The sequence below is a fragment of the Lithobates pipiens genome, unplaced genomic scaffold (genome assembly GCF_037356315.1).
Source record: "Lithobates pipiens isolate NorthernLeopardFrog02 unplaced genomic scaffold, aLitPip1_a1.2 Scaffold_3, whole genome shotgun sequence".
Classification (NCBI taxonomy): domain Eukaryota; kingdom Metazoa; phylum Chordata; class Amphibia; order Anura; family Ranidae; genus Lithobates; species Lithobates pipiens.
Genome location: NW_027507790.1, coordinates 178,129,607 through 178,149,134, shown reverse-complemented (window position 1 = coordinate 178,149,134; position 19,528 = coordinate 178,129,607). Strand labels below are relative to the sequence as shown.

Here is a 19,528-nt window from a genome sequence, read left to right as displayed (position 1 = left end):
TGGTGTCGGAAGGCCCAAGACGTTCCGATTGCCCTTGTGGAGTGGGCCGTGACAGGAAAGGGGGGCACCGTCAAGGCGTAGGCTTGTACTACAATCTGTCTGATCCACCTGGAAATGGTGGCATACGAGCCGGCCATGTCTTTCTTGGGACCAGCCACCAAAACAGCGAGTCTGACTTCCGAAAGGGAACAGTTGTAGACAAATACATCTTCAGAGCCCAAACCACGTTCAGAGCGTGAAGGGCCACCTCCTTCGGGTCTTTCGGCTTAGGAAAGAGATTTGGTAATACAATGTCCTCATTAATATGAAAAGCCGAGACCACTTTCGGTAGAAAAGATGGTTGCGGCCGCAACACCACCTTATCCTTATGGATGACCAGAGAAGGCGATTTGCAAGACAGTTCCGAAACCCTCCTGGCCGATGTGATGGCCATTAGAAAGACCACTTTCTGAAAAAGCGTCAACAGGGGAAACACCCTGATATTTTTTAAGCGGCAGATTTTGAAGCGCCGATAACACCAGGTTCAAATCCCATGGGGGTAACGGTGGACGCACCAGAGGGACTACATGATAGACACCCTGAACAAAGGTACTCACTATGAGTGAGACACCAGGGGTCGCTGAAAAAGACAGTCAAAGCTGAAACTTGCCCTCTAATGGTGCTTAATGTCAATTTCTGGTCTACTCCTTGCTGAAGAAACAGCAGGATCCTGGATATAGAAAAGGAGTGTGGATGACAACCTTTCTCCTCACACATGGAGATGTAGGCCTTCCAGTTATGATGGTATATCTTTTGGGAAGAAGATTTTCGTGCCCTTAACATAGTTGGGATCACCAAGTCTGACAGACCCCGATTCCTCAACACTTGGCTCTCAATAGCCATGCCAGACGGGAGGCCAGAAGATTCACGTTTGGTGTGCCCCACTTCAGGCACAGTAACCTGAATATATCCGGATGCAACACCCATTCTCCTGGGTCCAGCATCTAGCGACTCAGATAGTCCGTCTGCCAGTTCTCCACTGCTGGGATGTAAATGGCCGACAGGGCCGGTACGTGTCGCTCTGCCCACCGAAGTATGTGAGCGACCTCCCGTGCAGCGGCTGAGCTTCTTGTTCCCCCTTGGTGATTGACGTATGCCACAGCCGCGGCGTTGTCTGACTGGATCCTGATCGGACGCCCCTGAATTCTCATCGAACATGTGGAGAGGCACAGCCTGATCGCTCTCAACTCGAGCAGATTGATCGGCAACTTGGATTCTTCCATCGACCAGAGGACCTGAGCCGACTGAACCCCCATCACTCCACCCCAGCCGGATAGGCTGGCATCTGTTGTGATCACTGTCCACTTTAGAGGCAGGAACGATTTCCCGGACTGAATCACTGGGGACCTCAGCCACCAGATCAGTGAGTCTCTGACTGACTGGCTCACCTGGATCTGATGATCCAGGGACAAATGAGATTTGTCCCATTTTGTCAAAATCTCCTTCTGCAGGACTCTGGTGTGGAACTGGGCATAAGGTACTGCCTCGAAGGAGGCTACAATGAGACCCAGGACTCGCATGCAAAAGCAGAGTGACTACCACTTGCGGTTCATAATCAGTTTTACCACGGATCTGAGAGTCTGCAGTTTGTCTGAAGGGAGAAAAACTCTTGCGTCTGTGGAGTTCAGCAGCAAGCCAAGGTACTCCAGATGCTGGGTCGGTACAATCACGGACTTCTTTAGGTTCAACAGCCACCCAAATTCTTGCAGGGTCTGCATGGTGATTGCCACATCCTCCTCCAACTCTGAGGCGGAAGATGCCCTCAGGAGGAGATCGTCTAGGTATCCCACGATTGTGATCCCACGTTGCCGCAGCAACGCCAAAACTGGAGCCAATACCTTGGTAAAAACTCAGGGGGCTGATGCCAGACCAAAAGGAAGAGCCACAAACTGGTGAGATTCCCCGACTGCAAACCGCAGAAACGTTTGATACCGAAGGCATATGGGTATGTGCAGGTATGCATCCTGGATGTCCAAGAACGCCAGGGAGACCCCTTGATGGAACTGATTCCATTCTAAACCTCTGCACTTTTACAAAGTGATTGAGGGCTTTTAGGTCCAAGATTGTAGTTCCCAAGAAGGAAGGGGTACATCCAAATAGATTTGAGTAGAATCCCTGGAAACACTCCGATTCCAGAACTGGTACAACCAACCCGCGATTCAGCAGGTCCCTTACTGCCCCCAAGAGCGCCTCCCGGCAAGCCGGTAGATACGGGTATGCTGGAGAGGAAGAATCTGTTTGGCGGCCAAGAGAGAAACTCTATCTTGTAGCCTGTGGAAATCAGATCGCAGACCCATTAATCGGATAACCGAGAGGACCATCGGGCTGCAAACTCCCGAAGGCGACCCCCCACCCAAGACATGGGTGGGGACAAACCTTCACGCGGTAGCACTTTTATTCACAGGCTTGCAGTTCCAGGGACGTTTTTGTCCGTCCGTGGACGTCCTGTTGGGCTGGGGACATTTCGTCGAAGCTCCGGGGAGGACGAAAAAGCCATTTGTGAGCAGAAAAAGAGGGCCCTTGCCTACGGCGTAGCTCGTTAGCCTTCCTGGCCTGTGGGAGTAGGGTACCCTTGCCACCGGTGGCATTTTTAATAATGTCATCCAAAGAGGCTCCAAAGAGCCAGTCGCCAAGGAAGGGAAGATCCGTCAGGGCTTTTTTGGATGCCTGCTCAGCAGACCAGCATTTTAGCCAAATCAGGCGCCTCAGCACCACAGCTGACACTGAAGCCCTGGATAACAGAGGGATAGTATCCACGGCCACGTCATGCACTTACTTCAGGCCTTGCACTAGTTGGTCTGCTAGTTCCACGCAGACAGGAGAAGCATGTTGCTCTCCTAATTCATGGTGCAAAAGTTTTGCCCACTCAGTTAGTGTCTGCGACAAAAGTGCGGATGCCAGTACTGGTCGCCCGGTTGACCCCACCACCGTAAACAAGGAACGAGCCACTGCCTCGGCCTTCCTGTCCGTGGGATCCTTGAATACAGGAGTCCCCTCAACCAGGATCGTGGTTACTTTATTTAACCTGGATACTGAGGGGGTCCACGACTGGAGGAGCCAACCCTTTTTTGAGAAGGCTCTCCTCAAAAGGGTAATGCACCGCCATATATTTGGGGACCGAAAAGGTCCATTGCGGGTGACCCCATTCTTTGTAAATGAACAAGCACTTTGTCGTGCACGGACCCGGACGGGAACTCATCCTCACTGTCCGAACGGTCCTGGTGAGCGTCGTCTGACGAGACAGAGCAGGGGGTCACCAGCCTCAGCAGGACCTGAATCTGAGTCAGAGCTCTCCCCAGAGGACGGAGGGGGGGCAGGGGCCGCTTTAGTGCACCTTTCTTCCCACGCACCGCCTCCATCTTGGCAACAAACAAATTGAGGACCGCCGTCAGGGTGTCCATGAGCACTGCGCAGTATGCAGGTGACCCAGTTGCAATTGCCTGGATTTCGGGGGAAGAAACACCAGTTTCTGAAGCCATGCTGACCCTACCCTGTCTGCCACCCGAAGGGAGCTGAGGACAGTGACAGTCCCACCCTCCTTACTGCCAATGGCTGAGGGGCTCTTTCCCCCTGGACTCCCCACCCTGAGGAGTTCTGCGCCATCCAGAAAGTAGTGCCTGTAGTCCCTGTGGGCTCCCAGGTGGAGAGGAAACAATGCTGTGTCAGTGGCAGCAGCTGCAAATAGCTAAAATACCGCTCTGAAGTGTGCTCATGCTTCAATAAAATGGCCGCCCAGCGCCCAGTACAAAGACATAAAACACAGGGGAAATGGCTGTGAGAGCCCAGGAGCACACTGAAAAAACGTGTTCAGGCTTCAAGAAAATGGCCACCAGTGTCCCAAATAGGAGATCACTAGGAAAATGGCTGCTGAAGCCCAGGATAGCATGCTGCCCTTGCCCACACCTAAAATGGCCAGCTCCATGAGGTACAGGGTGAAAACGATGGCAGTGAACACAGCGCTGTACAGGACATCAGCAAAACCTCACCAACATCTTCCAGGGGCATGACGAACAGGACCCCACTAGCCATCGCAGCCCCCCAACCCAGGTGAGAGCCCCCCGGAGAGCCCCTGCATAGACACACACACACCGCTCAGCAGCCACATGCAGCATCCCCCCAGAGAGGGGGGAGGGAAGATAGGGATAGGGGAGAGAAGAGAGGGAGGTGAGGGACCCCCGAATCGACCTTCCAGGGAATGCCCAGCGGCTCAGCCCGCACCAGTCCTGAAGAGCTGTAAGACATTTCATCACAGACCCACTCACTGATCAGTACAGGGTGGCTGCTGGCCCGGCATACTGTGACGCAGACATCAGTAGCCCGGTCATATGTATGCCCTGGAGCATAAAAGCTCACGACCACCTCTGGAGCTGAGATTTCATAGTGGCCTGCCGAGCGCATAGCTGCGGCCTGCACACGTTCGATGGCCGGACTAGGGAGACTACAAGGATAAGGGTATCCAGCCTGTCACCCAGCCGGCTGTTGATAGATCACAGGATCATTCATCTTGCGCAAAAAATCACGCTTCTGCATAAAAAAGCATGGACCGATGGGTTCCTAGGTCCTTCTCCTTCACTAGGCAAAATAAAACTGATGGCTGCATGGCAGGCTGGAGGGTTGTTGCCCAAGGGACCACCCCCTGGGCGGAACTAAGAGTTCTGAGTGTTGTATTACAACTAATGCCTAGTATCTCCTAGTAATAGGGCATAACAACCCAATGGCTAAGAGAGGAGCTGTGTCGGTCGGTGAATAGAAGAGAAAATCAGTTTTCGGCAGCGCCTATATTATTTGTGAGCAAATATTATAAAGGATGAAGCACATGAAGGGCAAAATTAGAACCAAAATTTTGGATGAGCACCTTCAGAATTCATTGAGAATTATGGCTACATCCATCCAACCAGATATCAATGTGTTAGTTTATCAAAAACAGTGTCAAATACAGCACTTGCTTTAGGTTACCCTCTTTTACCAAACATTACCATAAAAATGAAGGTTTATTAACCACTTAAGGACCTAGTGCTTGCCTTCCAGCGGGTGGGGGGTCCGATCGGACCCCCTCCCGCTGGATACGGCGGTCCGTTTCGCTTCAGGAGCGATCCGGGATGAGGGGATGGCCGTTGGTTTCTGGCCATCCCCTCTCGATCGCTCCTGGCGAATGAGAAGCTTCCTCCCACTGTGTATTGTATACACAGGCAGGGAGGAAGTGATGTCATTCTCCTCGGGGCGGTCTTTTTGACCGGACTATGAGGAGAAGGCAGAAAGTAAGTGTGCACCAATACTACACTGACATGTAGGCACACACAGGCACACAAACCCCCCCCCCCATCGCCCCCCCCCCCCGTCACAGTGTCACTGATTGCAGTGATCATTTATTTACTGATCACTGCATTCAGTGTCAGTTGTAAAAGTAAAAACTGTCAGGGTAGTTAGTGTTAGGTCCAGGGTAGCCCCCTACCACCCCCCCCAATAAAGGTTTAACCCCCCGATTGCCCCTAGAGTTAACCCTTTCACCCCCTTTTGCCAGTGTCACTAAGCGATCATTTTTCTGATCGCTGCATTAGTGTCGCTAGGTAGCTAGTTATAGGAAGCGCAACACCACCCCCCTCCCTTCACAAATTACACAAATTTGGACACGAGTTTGGTCCATACGGTGTATGCAGCACCCATTACTTTATATACATCACAAATTCCTTTTAGCGCAGGAGTACCCACCCTACACTAAGCTAGTTATTTTATTAGGTTCACCGCCAGGTTTTTATAGCACTAGGTACCCCGATATACTACCCAATAATGGTTTTAACCCTCTGAGTGCTCCTACTTAACTCTTTCACCCCCTTTTGCCAGTGTCACTAAGCGATAGTTTTTCTGATCGCTGCATTAGTGTCACTGATGTCGCTAGGTAGCTAGTTATTTTTTTAGGTTCACCGCCAGGTTTTTATAGCGCTAGGTACCCCCATATACTACCCAATAATGGTTTTAACCCCCTGATTGCCCCTAGTTAACCCTTTCACCAGCGATCACAGTATAAGTGTCACTGGTGACGCTGGTTAGCCAGTTAGTTATTTAGGTTCCCGGTCAGGTTTTTATATAGCGCCAGGGACCCCCATATACTACCTAATAAAAATTTGAACCCCCTGATTGCCCCTAGTTAACCCTTTCACCAGTGATCACCGTATAAGTGTTACGGGTGACTGGTTAGTTTGCTTTTTATAGCATCAGGGCACCCACCATTTATTACCCAATAAAGGTTTAACCCCCTGATCACCCGGCGGGTGATATCAATTAGGTTTTAGGGTCAGGGTCTGCGTCGCCCCAGGCAGCGCTAGGTTAGTGCCAGTACCGCTAACACCCACATGCAAAGCATAAATCTCCCGTAGTGGTATAGAATCTGAACAGATCAATATCTGATCTGATCAGATCAGATCTATACTAGCATCCCCAGCAGTTTAGGGTTCCAAAAAAACGCATTGTTAGCGGGATCAGCCCAGATACCTGCTGGCACCTGCGTTTTGCCCCTCTGCCCAGCCCACCCAAGTGCAGTATCGATCGATCACTGTCACTTACAAAACACTAAACACATAACTGCAGCGATCGCAGAGTCAGGCCTGATCCCTGCGATCGCTAACAGTTTTTTTTGGTAGCATTTTATATTTAAATCCGGAAGGCAGTGCTTGGTTTTCGGGGTCCCGTACGTGGCTAGGCTCCCAAAAAGTCCCCCACATGTGGTATCCCCGTACTCGGGAGAAGCAGCAGAATTTATTTTGGGGTGTCATTTGACTTATGCCCATAGCATGTGTGAGCAATATATTTAGTGACAACTTTGTGCAAAAAAAAAAAAAAAATTGTAAAATTCCTGCAACTTGTGGCAAAATATAACATATTTCATGGACTCAACATGCCTCTCAGTAAATAGCTTGGGGTGTCTACTTTTCAAAATGGGGTCATTTGGGGGGGGGGGGGGGGTTATGCTATTTTGGCATTTTCTGGCCTTCAAAACTGTGATAGGTAGTGAGGAGTGAAATCAAAAATTTGCACCCATAGAAACACTGAAGGCAGTGATTGGTTTTCGGGGTGCCGTACCCAGCTAGACTCCCAAAAAGTCCCACATATGTGGTATCCTCGTACTCAGGAGAAGCAGCAGAATATATTTTGGGGTGCAATTCCACATATAACTATGGCATGTGTGAGCAATATATCATTTAGTGACAACTTTTTGTAAACTTTTTTTTTTGTGTCATTATTCAATCACTTGGGACAAAAAAAAAAATATTCAATGGGCTCAACATGCCCCTCCACAACTTCCTTGGGGTGTCTACTTTCCAAAATGGGGTCATTTGGGGGGGGGTTTTGTGTTATTTTGGCATTTTATGGCCTTCGAAACTGTGATAGGTAGTGAGGAGTGAAATCAAAAATTTGCACCCTTAGAAATCCTGAAGGCAGTGATTGGTTTTCGGGGTGCCGTACACGGCTAGACTCCCAAAAAGTCCCACATATGTGGTATCCCCGTACTCAGGAGAAGCAGCAGAATATATTTTGGGCTGCAATTCCACATATAACTATGGCATGTGTGAGCAATATATCATTTAGTGACAACTTTTTGTAAACTTTTTTTTTTTTTTGTGTCATTCAAACACTTGGGACAAAAAAAAAATATTCAATGGGCTCAACATGCCTCTCCAAAACTTCCTTGGGGTGTCTACTTTCCAAAATGGGGTCATTTGGGGGGGTTTGTACTGCCCTGCCATTTTAGCACCTCAAGAAATGAGATAGGCAGTCGTAAATTAAAAGCTGTGTAAATTCCAGAAAATGTACTCTAGTTTGTAGACGCTATAACTTTTGCGCAAACCAATAAATATTTGCTTATTGACATTTTTTTTACTAAAGACATGTGGCTAAATAAATTTTGCCCTAAATGTATGACTAAAATTGAGTTTATTCGATTTTCTTATAACAAAAAGTAGAAAATATCATTTTTTCTCAAAATTTTCGGTCTTTTTCCAGTTATATAGCAAAAAATAAAAATCGCAGAGGCAATCAAATACCATCAAAAGAAAGCTCTATTTGTGGGAAGAAAATGACGCAAATTTCGTTTGGGTACAACATTGCATGACGGCGCAATTACCAGTTAAAGCAGTGCAGTGCGAAATTGTAAAAAGACCTCTGGTCCTGAGGCTGTTAATTGGTCCGGGGCTGAAGTGGTTAATGAAGGTTTGTTACTCAGAGAGGTATATTATCTATATCAGTAATCGTTAACTTGGGATCTGTCCGGCTTTTTCTACTAATCAGCTATCCTTTATTGTCAGTGGATTATTTTGTGAGGCCCAAGACGAATCCTCTTCTTCCAGGGTGCATACTGCCCTAAAATGTCTGTGCTGTCAGGTGCCCCATCCAGTCGTAGCTGTCAGCTTCTAGAGTTTGACAGGATGCCAGCAATGGAGCTGGACTGGACACCTGTGCTCTCCACCCACAGCTAAAAGCCAGAGCCCCATGCAGGGGGGCTACATGCCCATTGTGCATGGGGTGCACCTTTTGTGGTCTAATGTTAAGGTTTTTTTTTTTTTGTAGGATCAAATGTTCGATATGCCCCAGGGAGGATTTGATTTAAATCAAGTCGATTAAAATCAAGATTTAAATCACTAGTAAAAAGGCTCGATTATTAATGTATTTTAAATAGAAATCTATCTTTACATAGATTTTTACTCCAAATGTATTTTTATTAAAATAAATGTGATCTCTGGGTGGGAGACACTACCCGTCTTTTCCCTTTCTCTCTGCTCTTGGTTACATTCTTATCTCGCACTAGATACCTCACCCCCTACCCTCTTACCTTCTGACTGCCCCCCTTCTCTGTATACTTGGCTCAGTTATGGGCTGTATTATTCAGATACTACGAATATCCTCGCTTGCATGATCCCTGCCTCAGAGTCCCATCTCTGGGCCCAGCTGGCCATCAAGATGCCCTGCCTCTCGATATACTGAAAGCCCTTGTACACACGGTCGGAGATTCTGACGCAATGTGTCCCATCGGACCGTTTTGTCGGATATTCCAACTGTGTGTGGTCTCCATCGGACTGTTTCCGTCGGAATATCCGACGGACCAACTTTTCCAACTTCCCGGTACAATTTTCCGACAAAATGCTCCGATCGGACATACTCCAATCATGTATAGCCTACTCCAATGGACAAAGTGCCACGCATGCTCAGATCAAATTCCTAGACCAAAGCTATTGGCTACTAGCCTGAACGTAGTCCCGTCGTAACGAAATAACGTCATCACGTTATGTACAATTGGATTTTCCGACATCTTTGTCCGACTGTGTGTATGCAACAGTTTCGAACAAAATCCATCGGACAAAATCCAACGGATTTGGTTGTCAGAATGTCCGACCATGTGTACAAGGGCTAAGAGTTTTATTTTGTTGCATAGTTTTGATTCTATGAATATATGTTTGGGTCTATCATGTAGCTGGTTGGATGCCTTCCTGGCTCTATGCCCTGTCAACATTTTCTTCACTATGCTATTCCTTCGTGCAGCCCATACTGTGTATTAGTGGGGCAGTTGATATGTTGATCACATTGTGTGACCCTTTCTGTAAGCTGATTTTATTTTATATTGCTGTTTGTTACTTTGGCTGTAAAATGCACTATGGAAAATAAAGAAAATTTTTAAAAAAATTATAAAAATCTAAAAAAATTTGATTTAAAAATCAAACAAATCCATTTTTGTTTAAATGATTTTTAGCCACCCTGTGAAAGGCAACAATTTTAAAACAGACATTTCACACATACAGTGGGGACGGAAAGTATTCAGAGTGCCTTAAATTTTTCACTCTTTGTTATATTGCAGTCATTTGCTAAAATCATTTAAAGGGGTTGTAAAGGTTAGTTTTTTTATTTTCTAAATAGGTTCCTTTAAGCTAGTGCATTGTTGGTTCACTTACCTTTTCCTTCGGTTTCTCTTCTAAATGTTTTTTTTTTTTGTTTTCTTTGTCTGAATTTCTCACTTCCTGTCCTCCTCAGTAAGCTGTTCTGGCTGACTAAACACCGCTCGGATGATGGTGTGAAGTTTACTGAGGAGAAACAGGAAGTGAGAAATTCAGACAAAGAAAAAAAAAACATTTAGAAGGGAAATCGAAGGAAAAGGTAAGTGAACCAACAATGCATTAGCTTAAAGGAACCTATTTAGAAAATAAAAAACAAAGCTTTACAACCCCTTTAAGTTCATTTTTTCCTCATTAATGTCCACACAGTACCCCATATAGACAGAAAACACAGAATTGCTGACAGTTTTGAAGATTTATTAACCACTTCGCGCCCAGGCCAATTCTGACATTTCTCTCCTACATGTAAAATTCATAATTTTTTTGCTAGAAAATTACATAGAACCCCCAAACATTATATGTTCTTTTAGCAAAGACCCTAGAGAATACAATGGCGGTAGTTGCAATTTTTTATCTCGCACGGTATTTGCGCAGGAATTTTTCAAACACTTTTTTTTTAGAAAAAAAAAAACAGTTTCATGCTTAAAAAAAAAAAACAGTAAAGTTAGCCCAATTCTTTTGCATAATGTGAAAGATGAAGATACGCCGAGTCAATAGATACCCAACATGTCACGCTTCAAAATTGCAAGCACTCGTGGAATGGCGCCAAACTTTGGTATTTAACCACTTTCAGACTGGACCATTTTGCTGGCTAAAGACCAGACCACTTTTTGCGATTCGGCACTGCGTCACTTTAACTGACAATTGCGCGGTCATGCGACATGGCTCCCAAACAAAATCGACGTCCTTTTTTTCCCACAAATAGAGCTTTCTTTTGGTGGTATTTGATCACCCCTGCGGTTTTTATTTTTTGCGCTATAAACAAAAATAGAGTGACAATTTTGAAAAAAAACGCATTATTTTCTACTTTTTGTTAAAAAAAAAAAAAAACCCAAAAATATATAAAAAAAAAAATGTCCCCTCAGTTTAGGCCGATACGTATTCTTCTTCATATTTTGCGTAAAAAAAATTTAAAAAAAATCGCAATAAGAGATTGATTGGTTTGCGCAAAAGTTAAAGCGTTTACAAAATAGGGGGTAGTTTTATGGCATTTTTTTTTTTTTTACTAGTAATGGCGGCGATCGGCGATTTTTATTGTGACTGCGACATTATGGTGGACACATAGGACATTTTTGACACATTTTTTGGGACCATTTTCATTTATACAGCAATCACTGCTATACAAATGCAGTGATTCCTGTGTAAATGACACTGGCAGCGAAGGGGTTAACCAGTGGGTGGCAGTGTAGGGTTTAAGTGTTCCTAGGGGTGTGTTATTAACTGTGGGGGGCTGGGCTTTGTTTTAGTGAACACTGATCTCTGGAGCAGAGATCAGCATCACTTTTTGCTAGGCAGAACGGGGAGATGTTGTTTACAACGGCATCTCGTCATTCAGCCGCCCCGTGAGACGATCGCGGGTATGCCCGCGGCAATCAATTCTGTGGGACCCATGACTGGACTCACGGTGGTCCCGACCGGCATGCAAGCACCGGCTGTACGCCAGTAGGCCTGCCAGTGCCATTCTGCCGACGTACATCGGCATGTGCCGGTCGGGAAGTGGTTAAAAATCCCCATAGGCGACGCTTTAATTTTTTTTACTGGTTACATGATTTGAGTTACAGAGGAGGTCTAGGGCTAGAATTATTGCTCTCGCTCTAACGTTCGTGTCGATACCTCACATGTGTGATTTGCACACTGTTTTCATATGTGGGCGGGACTTACGTACCGTTTTCATATGTGGGCGCTTTACTTTTTTTTAATGTTAATTTTACATTTATTTTTTTAGTTTGACACTTTAAAAAAAAAATAATAATTTGATTACTTTTATTCCTATTACAAGGAATATAAACATCCCTTGTAATAGGAATATGGCTTGATCTGACCTATTGACAGTGAGATATGGGGTCAATAAGACCCCACATCTCACCTCTAGGCTGGGAAGCCTAAAATAAAAAGCAAAAACAAAAAAAAAAAAAAAAAAACGATCACGGCTTCTCAGCCGAGGCGGCACTGTTATTTGAATGCAGAGGCCGGGCGTGATGTCATAACATCGCGCCCGGCCTCCGGGCCATCTGGCCCACCGGGAATCTCTATGATCATTATCCGGGGGTCGGCGGATCCTGTGTCCGACTCACCGATGGAAGCGGTGAGTCGGTAGAAGCACGGGAGGGGGGGGGTGTAACCCTTCTGCTGCCCATAAGAACGATCAAGCGGTGGAACAGCCGCTATGATCATTCTTATGGTGCAGGGAATCGCTGGCTGAAAATGACGATATCTGAATGATGTTTGTAGCCTCAGGCATAGTTCAGATATAACCCCGGAAAGTCGAGGTCGTCCCAGGACGTCTACCTGGCGCGAAGTGGTTATAAAAGAAAAATATGAAGAGACAGAATTGTGTCAAGGCACAGATCTGGCCAAGGTTACAAAAAAATTTCTGCTGCACTTAAGGTCCCCAAGAGTACAGTGGCCTCCATAATCCCTAAATGGAAGATGTTTGGGATGACCAGAACTCTCCTTAGATTTGGCTGTCCAGCCAAACTGAGCTATTGGGGGAGAAGAGCCTTGGTGAGAGAGGTAAAGAAGAACCCAAAGATCACTGTGGCTGAGCTCCAGAGATGCAGTTGGGAGATGGGAGAAAGTTGTAGAAAGTCAACCATCGCTGCAGCCCTCCGCCAGTAGGGGCTTTATGGCAGAGTGGCCCGACAGAAGCCTCTCCTCAGTGCAAGACACATGAAAGCCTGCATGGAGTTTGCTAAAAAAAAAAAACACCTGAAGGACTCCAAGATGGTGAGAAATAAGATTCTCTGGTCTGATGAGACCAAGATAGAACTTTCTGGCCTTAATTCTAAGCGGTATGTGTGGAGAAAACCAGGCACAGCTCATCACCTGTCCAATACAGTCCCAACAGTGAAGCATGGTGGTGGCAGTATCATGCTGTGGGGGTGTTTTTCAGCTGCAGGGACAGGACGACTGTTTGCAATCGAGGGAAAGATGAATGCGGCCAAGTACAGGGATAGCCTGGATGAAAACCTTCTCCAGAGTGCTCAGGACCTCAGACTGGGCTGAAGGTTTACCTTCCAACAAGACAATGACCCCAAGCACACAGCTAAAATAACAAAGGAGTGGCTTCACAACAACTCCGTGACTGTTCTTGAATGGCCCAGCCAGAGCCCTGACTTAAACCCAATTGACCATCCAACCTGACAGAACTGGAGAGGATCTGCAAGGAGGAATGGCAGAGGATCCCCAAATCCAGGTGTGAAAAACTTGTTGCATCTTTCCCAAAAACACTCATGGCTGTATTAGATCAAAAGGGTGCTTCTACTGAAAACTGAGCAAAGGGTCTGAATACTTAGGACCATGTGATATTTCAGTTTTTCTTTTTTAATAAATCTGCAAAAATTTCAACAATTCTGTGTTTTTCTGTCAATATGAGTGTTGTGTGTACATTAATGAGGAAAAAAATGAACTTAAATGACTTTAGCAAATGGCTGCAATATAACAAAGAGTGAAAAATGTAAAGGGGTCTGAATACTTTCCGTCCCCACTGTACTACAAACATTATGGGTGACTTTTGCATTGATGCTGAGACATTCACACATATAATATTTTATAACTGAACCCTTAAGCCTAGTACACATGGGCCAAATATCGGGTTCAACAGAAACCGGACGATATTTGGCTCATGTGTACTGGAGTTTGGCTGGCTTCTGTCCAAGGGGCATGACCGAAGAAGGTCTGCTGATTGGCTCCTGATCAGTGCTCTCAACCATTGGCCGGAGTGTTTTGGTGGGGACCATCCCCCTGTCAGAACACAATAGAACAGCAAGAGAGATCACTGTACTAACATCGAATAGCTGGTACAGCAGCTCCTCTTGAAAAAAAAAAAAAAAAACTACTGTTGTGTACTAGGCTTTAGTATTTATGCGCATCCAGCAATATCGACAGGTAAATACCTCACATTTAATGGATCCCACTATTGATACTTTAGAAATGTTAAACATCTGGATCTCTACATTTAAGTATTCTGTTTTTACAGGTCTATATGATACAAGTTTTTATATATTTTTATAATACTGTGCCTATTTTAGCCTTTGTTATAATTTCACACAGATGTTTTTGGTTTGAATTATGTTCCCTCCCAGGAGGGTAGGAGATGGAGGCTTAACCTGTGTGCTTTTTTACATATGCATCAGCTATGACTAAAGGCGGTATTCATCCAAAACGTGTTAGAAGAGTATTTGTTTTAAACTATTTTTTTAAAAATAAATACTGGAACTAATTACTTTGTGCAGGACTTTGCATATTATATTCAAAGAGAAAAGCCTCTGTCGAGTGCCAGTGTTTTCTTAACAATTATAATCTCTTAAAAGGTAGAACAGGTATGCATTGTTTCTACCTATAAAAAAACAAAACAAAAGTTAAATTAAAAAAAGGTGAAGGTGGCGGGAGGAAACCAAAGGAGAAGTTAAAATGATTGTGAAGGTTGTTCCTCGCCTCAATTCAAATTAATTTTGGTCTTCATCAGTGTCAAAACGACTAAATAGGCTTTTTATGACTTGGTGATTACAATTTCCAAAACCAAAATTATTTGTGAAATGTGTTTTTGATGTCTCCTTAACATAACTTGTAATAGGTTTATTCAATAGAGCATCTGTTGGGATTTTTGCTGGTTTATATAGGTCAGTGAATGCATAAAAGGTATATACTTTGCTGGAAAAGGACTATTGGATGCCTCTCAAATATTTATCAGCAAAAATAAGCAGATTTTATTTAAATATGGTATTATGGTATACCTTTACTAAAAGTTCCTGAAATTATATAAAAAGCATAACAAAAAAAAAAAAAGGAGGTAAACATATGAGTACCTGAATTTGAGCTTTACTGATTTGTGAACTGGTGAGCAAGGCTTTTTGTTGAAGTATTTTCTCAATGCGCTGCTTAACTTGCTGGTCTTTCTTGAGCTCATTTTCATAAAATCTTGAGCCCTGCAAAACAAATATAACTGTACCTTATCCATAGGTATGGGAGAAAAGCTTGCTCCAATAACTGCAATAAATCAACATGTTTATTGTCTGTATATATTACATGAATTATGTATCCATTACTTTTATGTACTTGACTTTTTATGATTCTCATTGTCTGTCACAAATCATGTCTAGTAATGAATTATTTATTATTAAATATATTATTACTTTATGAATTATATTGATTTTCTATGATTATATTTGATATCATACATGTTTTATCTTATTGATTAACCATGCTTACCATCGTTACGATCATGAATTGCCCATACGGGATTGTGACATAAAATGTATTTACATTTATATTTATTTCATCATACACATCAACATGCCTCATGTAAAGTCCCAACTCTATTTTCTAATTTTTCTAGCATATATTTAGGGATGGAGGCATGCGGATGTTAGTTTTAGGTTGTGACAGGTCGCATTCATTTTTTAGCCTTTTATCCATAGGTAATTGGGGTTAACGGACTATAAAGCTATATATTATAAACTGCTAAATACCATTTCTCATTAGCAGTATATAGCAGTCTTGTGACTTCTATCAGTGTCTGTTTAAAGCTTGTAGGAGGAGTTTTCATTTTCCCACAATTGTTCTATGAGAATGCAGGACCCCTGACCCTCTGTCTGGACAGTGCCGATTGGCCCTGTGTGGATCAAATGCACTCTCCCAAGGAAGAAAAAAAAAAACTCTGTAGCAATATACACCAAACTAAGCATGTTCAGCTTGTCCCCTAGCATGCTTTACTGTATAGAAAGAATGAATTTACAGTTTTGGGTTTAGCAACACTTTAACATTTAAAGTGGTTGTAAACCCTTACAACACACTTTGACCTACAGGTAAGCCTAGATTAAGACTTACCTGTAGGTCCAAGAAATATCTCCTAAACCTACATGGTTTAGGAGATATTTGCCGAAAGACAGGCACCGCTGTCTACGGCGCAGCCGCCGTAGACAGCGGCGCGCAGGCGCACTGAGCGCGCCGCAGTCAACAGCGATATGCCGCGAGTGGCGGCTCCCGTGCGCATGCGCAGGAGTGACGTCATTGCGGCTTCGCCGAATGACAGTGGCGGAGCAGCGAGACCCACCGAGAAGATGGATGCAGCGGACTACAGGGGACAGCGGTGACTTCACTGGCTCCTGTGTCAGGTAAGCGAGACATAATGGACTACTATGCGATGCATAGTAGTCCATTATGCTTTACCTTTGCAGGGAATGAAAGAGGAAGTAAACTCATCAGGGTTTACTTCCTCTTTAACAATGAATTGTAAAAAATCACAAATTTTTCATTCAGCAGTTTAATCAAAACTAGTGCTTATGCCACGTACACACGACTGGACTTTTTGACTGCAAAGGTCCGACAGAATGAATCAGTCAGACAATTCAATAGTGTGTGGGCTCCATCGGACCTTTGCTTGCCAAAAATCCGGACGGACTTTAGAAATGGAACAGGTTTTAAATTTTCCCGCCGGAAACCCCACCGGACCCAGTTCCTAGCGGGAAACCCGTTCGTCTGTATGCTGGTCCAACGGACCAAATACGACAAAAGGGTAGCTACAGCACCTGCCCACAAGAATGCTTTTAGTGCGATCCTATCGCGCTGGTTCTCGGCTGCAGGATACTGTACGTCTCGCACTCGCTGCAATAGGAAAAACACATTTTCCTATTGCAGCGAGCACAAGAGAGGTGACACCACCCGGTGACTCCGTCCCTTACGCCTATATAAGTCGTTTTGCACCATGTCCACAGCATTACAGCGGGAGAGAGCGTTGTGTCAATATCAGAAGAACAGAAGAAGGAAGAAGATGATGACGAAGAAGGAGAAAACCAAGCCACCGCTAGCAAAAGAGCCGCAAAAGAGCAGAAGATAGCAGAGGAGCCCGGGAGAAGATTCGGAGAGCAGGAGAAGAACCAGAAAAGCACAGAGAAGTTGGAAGAGACCCCTGGAGCTGCCTAATGAACTACTTTAAAAAACTTTTTATTGACTTTCTTTCCCCCAGGTGAATGGGTAGTTGTGCAATGTACCCCATACTTATTCACATATGGTGGGGGGCTGGGATGTGGGGGCCATCTTATTAAAGGTGGCTCCCGGATTCTGATAAGCCCCCCACCCGCAGACACCGACAACCAACAGCCAAGGTTGTGGGGAAGAGGCTCGCAGAGCGCCCCCTTCCCAAAAGCACCCACCCCCAACTCCCAACTAACATGGGCATGCAACCTGGTACGGTTGGGGGGGGGGGCGCATGCTCATCCTCACCCCCTTTCCTGACCGGCTGGGCTGCATGCTCGGATAAGGATCTGGTATGGACCTTGGGGGGACCCCCATGCCATTTTTCAGCGTAGGGGCTTCCCCTTAAAATCCATACCAGGCAATGGGGCTCGCAAGGTGTCAATCTCGCCGATAAAAGCGACGAGATTGACTTCATTTTCTAGTCCCGCCGTAACTCATCACGTTCAAAATTAACGGACTTTAGTATGTGTGTGGGCAAGTACGTTCATTTGGAAGTCCACCGGAACTCCACCGAAATTCCGGCGGGAAGTCAGTCGGACCTAGTCAGCTGGAAAGTCCGGTTGTGTGTACAGGGAATAAGAGTTTGTAACTTCCCTTAAAAACTGTAAGGTTCCAATCTTAAGGAAAAAGTATTAATTTACTAGGCTTATCTCGTTAATTTTTTTTTTTTATCTTGTATCTTGTTTATTAAGATTATGAAATCTTTTCTCGAGTCCCAGATTCCACTCCCTTCTTGAATTCCCCTTCCTGTTGTCTCCCTTTCTCATTCTTTTGTCTTTGCTTCTTGCCTCTACGTGCTTCAGTAGACTCTTTACAGTGTAATAGCCGTCTTGAATTTTTATTTTTTTTTGTGCCATGCCTCCTGCTCATATCCATTATTTCAGACCACAGAGTTGTTATATATCTGTTATATATATATATATATATATATATATATATATATATATATATATATATATGTCATCTAATGCCATGTACACACGACTGGTCTTTCCGGCAGAATAGGTCCGACGTCTGACATTCTGATCCTGTGTGGGCTTCATCTGACTTTTTTTTTTTTCTTTTTTTAAATCAGACGGACCTAGAATTAGCACATGTTTTAAATCTTCCCGTTGGAACTCTGCCCGATCCAGTTCCTAGCGGGAAACCCGTTCGTCTGTATGCTGGTCCAACGGACCAAATACGACAAAAGGGCAGCTACAGCACCTGCCCACAAGAATGCTTTTAGTGCGATCCTATCGCGCTGGTTCTCGGCTGCAGGATACTGTACGTCTCGCACTCGCTGCAATAGGAAAAACACATTTTCCTATTGCAGCGAGCACAAGAGAGGTGACACCACCCGGTGACTCCGTCCCTTACGCCTATATAAGTCGTTTTGCACCATGTCCACAGCATTACAGCGGGAGAGAGCGTTGTGTCAATATCAGAAGAACAGAAGAAGGAAGAAGATGATGACGAAGAAGGAGAAAACCAAGCCACCGCTAGCAAAAGAGCCGCAAAAGAGCAGAAGATAGCAGAGGAGCCCGGGAGAAGATTCGGAGAGCAGGAGAAGAACCAGAAAAGCACAGAGAAGTTGGAAGAGACCCCTGGAGCTGCCTAATGAACTACTTTAAAAAACTTTTTATTGACTTTCTTTCCCCCAGGTGAATGGGTAGTTGTGTAATGTACCCCATACTTATTCACATATGGTGGGGGGCTGGGATGTGGGGGCCATCTTATTAAAGGTGGCTCCCGGATTCTGATAAGCCCCCCACCCGCAGACACCGACAACCAACAGCCAAGGTTGTGGGGAAGAGGCTCGCAGAGCGCCCCCTTCCCAAAAGCACCCACCCCCAACTCCCAACTAACATGGGCATGCAACCTGGTACGGTTGGGGGGGGGGGGGGGGCGCATGCTCATCCTCACCCCCTTTCCTGACCGGCCGGGCTGCATGCTCGGATAAGGATCTGGTATGGACCTTGGGGGGACCCCCATGCCATTTTTCAGCGTAGGGGCTTCCCCTTAAAATCCATACCAGGCAATGGGGCTCGCAAGGTGTCAATCTCGCCGATAAAAGCGACGAGATTGACTTCATTTTCTAGTCCCGCCGTAACTCATCACGTTCAAAATTAATGGACTTTAGTATGTGTGTGGGCAAGTACGTTCATTTGGAAGTCCACCGGAACTCCACCGAAATTCCGGCGGGAAGTCAGTCGGACCTAGTCAGCTGGAAAGTCCGGTTGTGTGTACAGGGAATAAGAGTTTGTAACTTCCCTTAAAAACTGTAAGGTTCCAATCTTAAGGAAAAAGTATTAATTTACTAGGCTTATCTCGTTAATTTTTTTTTTTTATCTTGTATCTTGTTTATTAAGATTATGAAATCTTTTCTCGAGTCCCAGATTCCACTCCCTTCTTGAATTCCCCTTCCTGTTGTC

The 19,528-nt window shown here is 45.1% G+C and overlaps 1 protein-coding gene across 4 annotated transcripts in view; it reads right to left on the bottom strand.

Annotated features, from left to right (window-relative positions):
* POLK (DNA polymerase kappa) overlaps nucleotides 1–19,528 on the bottom strand; it is a 192,157-nt gene that overhangs the window by 101,112 nt on the left and 71,517 nt on the right. For 3 of the 4 annotated variants that reach the window (XM_077462548.1, XM_077462550.1, XM_077462549.1), the window contains exon 3: nucleotides 14,945–15,064. In XM_077462548.1, coding sequence (XP_077318674.1) covers nucleotides 14,945–15,064 — 120 coding nt within the window. Of the gene's footprint in view, nucleotides 1–9,977; nucleotides 10,111–14,944; nucleotides 15,065–19,528 lie in introns of those variants that run through there. The other variant, XM_077462551.1, reaches the window with a different exon arrangement.